Genomic DNA, 10,102 nt, shown 5'->3' with positions numbered 1-10,102 from the left:
TGTATACAGCACCACCTCCCCCATTGTAAAACAGCACCACCTCCCCCATTGTATACAGAACCACCTCCCCCATTGTATACAGCACCACCTCCCCCATTGTATACAGCACCACCTCCCCCATTGAAACAGCACCACCTCCCCCATTGTAAACAGCACCACCTCCCCCATTGAAACAGCAACACCTCCCCCATTGACAACAGCACCACCTCCCCATTGTAAAACAGCAACACCTCCCCCATTGGCATTCCTGTCTTTTCTGTAGATGTTATATCCCTGTATTGCTCCTGCTGTTTCAGAGGAAATATCTAAGTGAGTTTCAGAGGTGGCCAGTATATGAACGTTATCCGATGTTAATCTGAAGTTATTGATTTCCTGAACCTTATTTCTAAGGCTACATATATTAATAAATTAATATATATATATATATCTATTCTTAGCACTTTCCTGCTTATCAGAGATAGTATATCAGGCACTTGTCTGTCTGTCTGTCTGTCTGTCTGTCTGTCTGTCTGTCTGTCTCTGTGTCTGTCTGTGTGTGTGTGTAAGGTTTGACTGATGCTACTGACCCGGAAGTTGACAACAACAAAACACTTTATTTTTCATTCATTTAATTCATTAGCTAACAATATTATATTGAGGCATATAAAGAGAAGCAAGTGATTAGTGCAGATTTATTTTATGATTTAAAACAAACATCTTCTACACATCTGCATTTAAGGCAACGTCTTATTAATGTTATATATAATTAACAATAATAATAAATATAATTAATTCAGTCAAACAGATCGGATTAACAAATATATAATGAACAGACTAGGTCTATACTGCTCCTACATGGTGTAACATCATGTAGATGTATATAATGAACAGACTAGGTCTATACTGCTCCTACATGGTGTAACATCGAACAGACTAGGTAACAATACATCATGTAGATGTATATAATGAACAGACTAGGTCTATACTGCTCCTACATGGTGTAACAATACATCATGTAGATGTATATAATGACCAGACTAGGTCTATACTGCTCCTACATGGTGTAATATCATCATGTAGATGTATATAATGAACAGACTAGGTCTATACTGTAACAATACATCATGTAGATGTATATAATGAACAGACTAGGTCTATACTGCTCCTACATGGTGTACAATACATGTAGATGTAAGGTCTAATACATCATGTAGATGTATATAATGAACAGACTAGGTCTATACTGCTCCTACATGGTGTAACAATACATCATGTAGATGTATATAATGAACAGACTAGGTCTATACTGCTCCTACATGGTGTAACAATACATCATGTAGATGTATATAATGAACAGACTAGGTCTATACTGCTCCTACATGGTGTAACAATACATCATGTAGATGTATATAATGAACAGACTAGGTCTATACTGCTCCTACATGGTGTAACAATACATCATGTAGATGTATATAATGAACAGACTAGGTCTATACTGCTCCTACATGGTGTAACAATACATCATGTAGATGTATATAATGAACAGACTAGGTCTATACTGCTCCTACATGGTGTAACAATACATCATGTAGATGTATATAATGAACAGACTAGGTCTATACTGCTCCTACATGGTGTAACAATACATCATGTAGATGTATATAATGAACAGACTAGGTCTATACTGCTCCTACATGGTGTAACAATACATCATGTAGATGTATATAATGAACAGACTAGGTCTATACTGCTCCTATGCGGTGTAACAATACATCATGCAGAGGAACACAGAGTGGACAAAACATTAAGAACGCCTTCCTAATAGAATGTTGTGGGCGTATACCGGTCACAAAAAATAACACGAGTAGACCGTGGATTGGCCAGCTCATTCTCCTCAAGACCGTTGATTGGCCAGTTCATCTGTAATTTATGCTTTGGTCTCAAATACGAGAATCGGACGAGTCAAAAACATTATTTGGATATGAGTTCGGAGAGGATTAACTTTAAAAAGTTAGATTTTCACAGGACAGTTACTTTAAAAGAACGTTATTAACCGGTTACCATACTTTTAAAATAATGCTTCTGTTCCAGAACGCAGGAGAGAAGAGATCACTTTCTTTCCCAGTTCTGTTTCTGTTCCTCAATAAAACATTGTTTTTTGCGGTTTTCTGTTCTGTTTTCTGAACTGGTTCCAACTCCTGGGGTCATTGTTAAGACTGTGTGGGTTCTCTCATGCCTTTTCAGGTTCCCTATCTGGGTAAAACCCTTTCCACACTGGGAACATTGGAAAGGCTTCTCGCCTGTGTGTATTAATTTATGGTCCTTCAGATTCCCTAACCGTGTAAAACCCTTCCCACACTGGGTGCATTGGAAAGGTTTCTCTCCTGTGTGTAATTGTATATGTTTTTTTAGGTTCCCTAACTTGGTAAAATCCTTTCCACACATAGAGCAATGGTAAGATGTCTCCCCTGTGTGTGTTCTTTCATGCTCCTTCAGGCTCCCTAAACTTTTAAAACTATTTCCACACTGGGAACATTGGAACGGCTTCTCTCCTGTGTGTATTCTCTCGTGCTTTTTCAAGTTCCCTAACAGGGTAAAAACCTTTCCACACTGGGAGCATTGGAAAGGTTTCTCTCCTGTGTGAACTATTTTATGTTCTTTCAGGCTCCCTAACTGTGCAAAACTCTTTCCACACTGGGAACATTGGAAAGTTCTCTGTCCTGTGTGGGTTCTCTCATGCCTTTTCAAGTTCCCTAACTGGGTAAAACCACTTCCACACTGGGAACATTGGAAAGGCTTCTCTCCTGTGTGCATTATTTGATGGTCCTTCAGGTTTCCTAGCCGTGTAAAACTCCTTCCACACTGGGAACATTGGAAAGGCTTCTCTCCTGTGTGTATTCTTTTATGATCCTTCAGGTTTCCCAACCGTGTAAAGCTCTTTCCACATTGGGTGCATTGGAAAGGTTTCTCTCCTGTGTGTAATTTTACATGTTTTTTTAGGTTCTTTAACTTGGTAAATTTCTTTCCACACAGAGAGCAATTGTAAGATGTCTCCCCTGTGTGTATCCTTTCATGAGCTTTCAGGCTCCCTAGCCGTGTAAAACTCTTTCCACACTGGGAACATTGGAAAAGCTTCTCTCCTCTGTGTGTTCGCTCATGCTTCTTCAAGTTCCCTAACAGAATAAAACCCTTTCCACACTGGGAGCATTGGAAAGGTTTCTCTCCTGTGTGAACTATTTGATGTTCTTTCAGGCTCCATAACCGTGTGAAACTCTTTCCACACTGGGAACATTGGAAAGTTCTCTCTCCTGTGTGGGTTCTCTCATGCCTTTTCAGGTTCCCTAACTGAGTAAACCCATTTCCACACTGGGAGCATTGGAAAGGTTTCTCTCCTGTGTGTACTCTTTTATGGTCCTTCAGGTTCCCTAGCCGTGTAAAACCCTTCCCACACTGGGAGCATTGGAAAGGCTTCTCTCCGGTGTGTAATTTTGCATGTTTTTTAGGTTCCCTAAGTTGGTAAAACCTTTTCCACACTGAGAGCATTGGTAAGGCTTTTCTCCTGTGTGTGTTCTGTCATGCTCTTTCAGCTTCCATAACCACTTAAAACTCTTATTACACTGGGAGCAGTGGTGTCGTCTCGCTGGTTTGGGCGTCTCTGAGTCTGGTTCCCCTGAAGGACTCTTCCCGCTGTCAGAGTGAGAGTCTGGTCTCTCTCCTGCCAAAGACAAACAGAGTATTTGGTTAAACAGAGAGACCTAAATTAAAGCTCCAAATTATAACACTGTTTACTCCGGACTAGATCGTCTCAACATAAAACTCTCATCCACTCAGCCTATTGAGTTTACTGGTCTCATCCACTCAGCCTATTGAGTCCACTGGTCTCATCCACTCAGCCTATTGAGTCCACTGGTCTCATCCACTCAGCCTATTGAGTCCACTGGTCTCATCCACTCAGCCTATTGAGTTTACTGGTCTCATCCACTCAGCCTATTGAGTCCACTGGTCTCATCCCCTCAGCCTGAGTCCACTGGTCTCATCCACTCAGCCTATTGAGTCCACTGGTCTCATCCACTCAGCCTATTGAGTCCACTGGTCTCATCCACTCAGCCTATTGAGTCCACTGGTCTCATCCCCTCAGCCTATTGAGTCCACTGGTCTCATCCACTCAGCCTATTGAGTCCACTGGTCTCATCCCCTATTGAGTCCAGCCTATTGAGTCCACTGGTCTCATCCAGCCTCAGCCTATTGAGTCCACTGGTCTCATCCACTCAGCCTATTGAGTCCACTGGTCTCATCCACTCAGCCTATTGAGTCCACTGGTCTCATCCCCTCAGCCTATTGAGTCCACTGGTCTCATCCACTCAGCCTATTGAGTCCACTGGTCTCATCCACTGGTCTCATCCACTCAGCCTATTGAGTCCACTGGTCTCATCCCCTCAGCCTATTGAGTCCACTGGTCTCATCCACTCAGCCTATTGAGTCCACTGGTCTCATCCCTCAGCCTATTGAGTCCACTGGTCTCATCCACTCAGCCTATTGAGTCCACTGGTCTCATCCCCTCAGCCCTGAGTCCACTGGTCTCATCCACTCAGCCTATTGAGTCCACTGGTCTCATCCACTCAGCCTATTGTCCACTGGTCTCATCCACTGGTCTCATCCACTCAGCCTATTGAGTCCACTGGTCTCATCCCCTCAGCCTATTGAGTCCACTGGTCTCATCCACTCAGCCTATTGAGTCCACTGGTCTCATCCCCTCAGCCTATTGAGTCCACTGGTCTCATCCACTCAGCCTATTGAGTCCACTGGTCTCATCCACTCAGCCTATTGAGTTTACTGGTCTCATCCACTCAGCCTATTGAGTCCACTGGTCTCATCCACTCAGCCTATTGAGTCCACTGGTCTCATCCACAAAGCCTATTAAGTTTACTGGTCTCATCCACTCAGCCTATTGAGTTTACTGGTCTCATCCACTCAGCCTATTGAGTTTACTGGTCTCATCCACTCAGCCTATTGAGTTTACTGGTCTCATTCACTCAGCCTATTGAGTCCACTGGTCTCATCCACTCAGCCTATTGAGTCCACTGGTCTCATCCACAAAGCCTATTGAGTTTACTGGTCTCATCCACTCAGCCAATTGAGTTTACTGGTCTCATCCACTCAGCCTATTGAGTCCACTGGTCTCATCCACAAAGCCTATTGAGTTTACTGGTCTCATCCACTCAGCCTATTGAGTTTACTGGTCTCATCCACTCAGCCTATTGAGTTTACTGGTCTCATCCACTCAGCCTATTGAGTTTACTGGTCTCATCCACTCAGCCTATTGAGTCCACTGGTCTCATCCACTCAGCCTATTGAGTCCACTGGTCTCATCCACTCAGCCTATTGAGTCCACTGGTCTCATCCACTCAGCCTATTGAGTCCACTGGTCTCATCCACTCAGCCTAGTTTACTGGTCTCATCCACTCAGCCTTTGACTGGTCTCATCTCCACTGGTCTCATCCACTCAGCCTATTGAGTTTACTGGTCTCATCCACTCAGCCTATTGAGTCCACTGGTCTCATCCACTCAGCCTATTGAGTTCCACTGGTCTCATCCACTCAGCCTATTGAGTTTCCACTGGTCTCATCCACTCAGCCTATTGAGTCCACTGGTCTCATCCACTCAGCCTATTGAGTTTCCACTGGTCTCATCCACTCAGCCTATTGAGTCCACTGGTCTCATCCACTCAGCCTATTGAGTCCACTGGTCTCATCCACTCAGCCTATTGAGTCCACTGGTCTCATCCACTCAGCCTATTGAGTCCACTGGTCTCATCCACTCAGCCTATTGAGTTTACTGGTCTCATCCACTCAGCCTATTGAGTCCACTGGTCTCATCCACAAAGCCTATTGAGTTTACTGGTCTCATCCACTCAGCCTATTGAGTTTACTGGTCTCATCCACTCAGCCTATTGAGTTTACTGGTCTCATCCACTCAGCCTGTTGAGTCCACTGGTCTCATCCACTCAGCCTGTCTCGTCCACTGGTCTCATCCACTCAGCCTATTGAGTTTACTGGTCTCATCCACTCAGCCTAATGAGTCCACTGGTCTCACTCACACAGATCTACCCTACGCCTTGACCTCTTTCTCCCCTCTCTCTACAGATTAAATCCTGCGACTAGTGAGGTCTGGCTGCCCAAAAACCTGCCCGCTTGACCCCATCCCCTCCTCCCTCCCTCATCCCCTCCTCCCTCCCTCATCCCCCCCTCATCCCCTCCTCCCTTCTACAGACCATCTCTGGAGACATTCTTCCATTCCTCACTTCCCTCCTCAACTCATCCCTGAACACTGGCCGCGTCCCCTCTGACTTCAAAATGGCCAGAGTCGCTCCCCTCCTCAAGAGAAACCAAAAAACTCCAGTCATCTGACGTTAATAAACTACAGACGTTCTGTCACTGATCAACTTTTTCGTTTTCCTCTCTCCGAGAACGATCTTCCTGACTCTAACCAGTCAGACGGACATCAAGGCGGGTCAATCAACCGAGGCTGCTCATCTCTGTGTCCTGGAGACTACCAAAGCAGTTGACTCTCTCTCTCTCTGTTCTCATCCTCCTAGATCTATCTGCTGCTTTCAACACTATGAATCATCAGATCCTCCTCTCCATCCTCTTAGGGCTGGGTGTCTCAGTCTCTATCAGATCCTCCTCTCCATCCTCTTAGGGCTGGGTGTCTCAGTCTCTATCAGATCCTTCTCTCCATCCTCTTAGGGCTGGGCGTCTCTGTCTCTATCAGATCCTCCTCTCCACCCTCTCAGGGCTGGGTGTCTCAGTCTCTATCAGATCCTCCTCTCCACCCTCTCAGGACTGGGTGTCTCAGTCTCTATCAGATCCTCCTCTCCATCCTCTCAGGACTGGGCATCTCAGGCTCTATCAGATCCTCCTCCCCATCCTCTCAGGACTGGGCGTCTCAGGCTCTGAAACACTCTTGAATCCTCTCAGGACTGGGCGTCTCGGGCTCTGAAACACTCTTGAATCCTCTCAGGACTGGGCGTCTCGGGCTCTGAAACACTCTTGAATCCTCTCAGGACTGGGTGTCTCAGGCTCTGAAACACTCTTGAATCCTCTCAGGACTGGGCGTCTCAGTCTCTATCAGATCCTCCTCTCCATCCTCTCAGGACTGGGCATCTCAGGCTCTGAAACACTCTTGAATCCTACCTGACAGGCCACTCCTACCAGGTGACGTGGAGAGGATCTGTGTCTGCACTACGTACTCTCGCTACCGGTGTCCCCCAGGGCTTGGTTCTAGGCCCTTTCTTCTTCGGTCTATACACCAAGTCACTCAGCTCTGTCATATGCTCACATGGTCTCTCCTATCACTGCTATGAGGATGAAACTCAACTACTTTTCTCCTTCCCTCCCTTCTGACACCCCGATAAAGACATGTAGTATCTCTGCGTGCCTGGAAACTTGGATGTCGGCCACCTCAAACTCAACCTCGAGAAGTCAGAGCTGCTCTTCCTCCAGGGAAAGGCCTGCCCGTTCATAGACTTCTCCATCACGATAAAGACATGTAGTATCTCTGAGGTGACCGACTTGGATGTCGACCTCGACACCCTGACGTTCTCTGCAAACGTCAAATCAGTGACTCGCTCCTGCAGGGTCGTGGTCTACAACGTCCGTAGATTACGACCTTACCTCACACAGGAAGTAGCGCAGGTAACAATACTTGCCTACAGAGCAGCAAGAGGAACTGCCCCTCCCTACTTTCAGGCTATGCTCAAACCCTACACCCCAACCTGAGCACTCTGCTCTGCCACCTCAGGTCTCTTGGCCCTCCCACCCTTACGGGAGTGTGGATCTCCCGCTCAGCCCAGTCCAAGCTCTTCTCTGTCATGGCACCCCAATGATGAGACACGCTTCCCCCTGAAGCTAGGACAACAGAGGCCTCGCCCATCTTCCGAAAACATCTTAAACAGCATCTTAAATAATCCTCCTCCTCACCTCGACCCCCCTCGTAAAAAAATATTGAAACTGAACTCCTTAACCAGTACTTGCACATGATGATCCCTGGGTAATGGCTGTTAGTTCTTCATGATGATCCCTGGGTAATGGCTGTTAGTTCTTCATGATGATCCCTGGGTAATGGCTGTTAGTTCTTCATGATGATTCCTGGGTAATGGCTGTTAGTTCTTCATGATGATCCCTGGGTAATATCTGTTAGTTCTTCATGATGATCTCTGGGTAATGGCTGTTAGTTCTTCATGATGATCCCTGGGTAATGGCTGTTAGTTCTTCATGATGATCCCTGGGTAATGGCTGTTAGTTCTTCATGATGATCCCTGGGTAATATCTGTTCTTCATGATGATCCCTGGGTAATGGCTGTTAGTTCTTCATGATGATCCATGGGTAATGGCTGTTAGTTCTTCATGATGATCCCTGGGTAATGGCTGTTAGTTCTTCATGATGATCCCTGGGTAATGGCTGTTAGTTCTTCATGATGATCCCTGGGTAATGGCTGTTAGTTCTTCATGATGATCCCTGGGTAATGGCTGTTAGTTCTTCATGATGATCCCTGGGTAATATCTGTTAGTTCTTCATGATGATCCCTGGGTAATAGCTGTTAGTTCTTCATGATGATCCCTGGGTAATATCTGTTAGTTCTTCATGATGATCCCTGGGTAATGGCTGTTAGTTCTTCATGATGATCCCTGGGTAATGGCTGTTAGTTCTTCATGATGATCCCTGGGTAATATCTGTTAGTTCTTCATGATGATCCCTGGGTAATATCTGTTAGTTCTTCATGATAATCCCTGGGTAATGGCTGTTAGTTCTTCATGATAATCCCTGGGTAATATCTGTTAGTTCTTCATGATGATCCCTGGGTAATAGCTGTTAGTTCTTCATGATGATCCCTGGGTAATAGCTGTTAGTTCTTCATGATGATCCCTGGGTAATGGCTGTTAGTTCTTCGTGATGATCCCTGGGTAATGGCTGTTAGTTCTTCATGATGATCCCTGGGTAATAGCTGTTAGTTCTTCATGATGATCCCTGGGTAATAGCTGTTAGTTCTTCGTGATGATCCCTGGGTAATAGCTGTTAGTTCTTCATGATGATCCCATCAATTTATTAACTAATCTCCACTGTCCCACAGCCTAGCCAGGCAATTTATAAACTAATCTCCACTGTCCCACAGCCCAGCCAGGCAATTTATAAACTAATCTCCACTGTCCCACAGCCCAGCCAGGCAATTCATAAACTGATCTCCACTTCTACCATCAATATCAATTACAACCTGTTTTATATCAATTACAACCTGTTCTACCACAATTATCAATTACAACCTGTTCTACCACCAATATCAATTATAACCTGTTTTATATCAATTACAACCTGTTTTATATCAATATCAATTACAACCTGTTCTATATCAATTACAACCTGTTCTACCACCAATATCAATTACAACCTGTTCTACCACCAATATCAATTACAACCTGTTTTATATCAATTACAACCTGTTTTATATCAATTACAACCTGTTCTACCACCAATATCAATTACAACCTGTTCTACCACCAATATCAATTACAACCTGTTTTACCATCAATATCAATTACAACCTGTTTTATATCAATATCAATTACAACCTGTTTTATATCAATTACAACCTGTTTTATATCAATTACAACCTGTTTTATATCAATTACAACCTGTTTTACCATCAATATCAATTACAACCTGTTCTACCACCAATATCAATTACAACCTGTTTATATCAATATCAATTACAACCTGTTTTATATCAATTACAACCTGTTTTACCATCAATATCAATTACAACCTGTTCTACCACCAATATCAATTACAACCTGTTTATATCAATATCAATTACAACCTGTTTTACCACCAATATCAATTACAACCTGTTTTATATCAATTACACCCTGTTCTACCACCAATATCAATTACAACCTGTTCTACCATCAATATCAATTACAACCTGTTTTATATCAATTACAACCTGTTTTATATCAATTACAACCTGTTCTACCATCAATATCAATTACAACCTGTTTTACATCAATTACAACCTGTTTTACATCAATTACAACCTGTTTTATATCAATTACAACCTGTTCTACCA

General features: G+C 44.1%; 1 protein-coding gene across 1 annotated transcript; it reads right to left on the bottom strand.

Moving 5' to 3' along the window:
- Positions 1–1,310: 1,310 nt before the first annotated feature.
- Positions 1,311–3,981, bottom strand: LOC135567201 (gastrula zinc finger protein XlCGF57.1-like). The gene has a single exon (XM_065014628.1). The coding sequence runs from the start codon at positions 3,520–3,522 to the stop codon at positions 2,089–2,091; it is 1,434 nt and encodes a 477-aa protein (XP_064870700.1). The 5' UTR covers positions 3,523–3,981; the 3' UTR covers positions 1,311–2,088.
- Between the last annotated feature and the right edge of the window lie 6,121 nt (positions 3,982–10,102).

This window comes from Oncorhynchus nerka, unplaced genomic scaffold, assembly GCF_034236695.1.
Source record: "Oncorhynchus nerka isolate Pitt River unplaced genomic scaffold, Oner_Uvic_2.0 unplaced_scaffold_2391, whole genome shotgun sequence".
In the NCBI taxonomy this organism is placed as follows: domain Eukaryota; kingdom Metazoa; phylum Chordata; class Actinopteri; order Salmoniformes; family Salmonidae; genus Oncorhynchus; species Oncorhynchus nerka.
The sequence above is the reverse complement of the archived record's forward strand: the minus strand, read 5'-3'. Positions and strand labels throughout refer to the sequence as shown.

Bases quoted from the DNA above. Each gene is read 5' to 3' on its own strand.
- LOC135567201 (XM_065014628.1), bottom strand. From the start codon at position 3,522: ATGCTCTCAGTGTGGAAAAGGTTTTACCAACTTAGGGAACCTAAAAAA.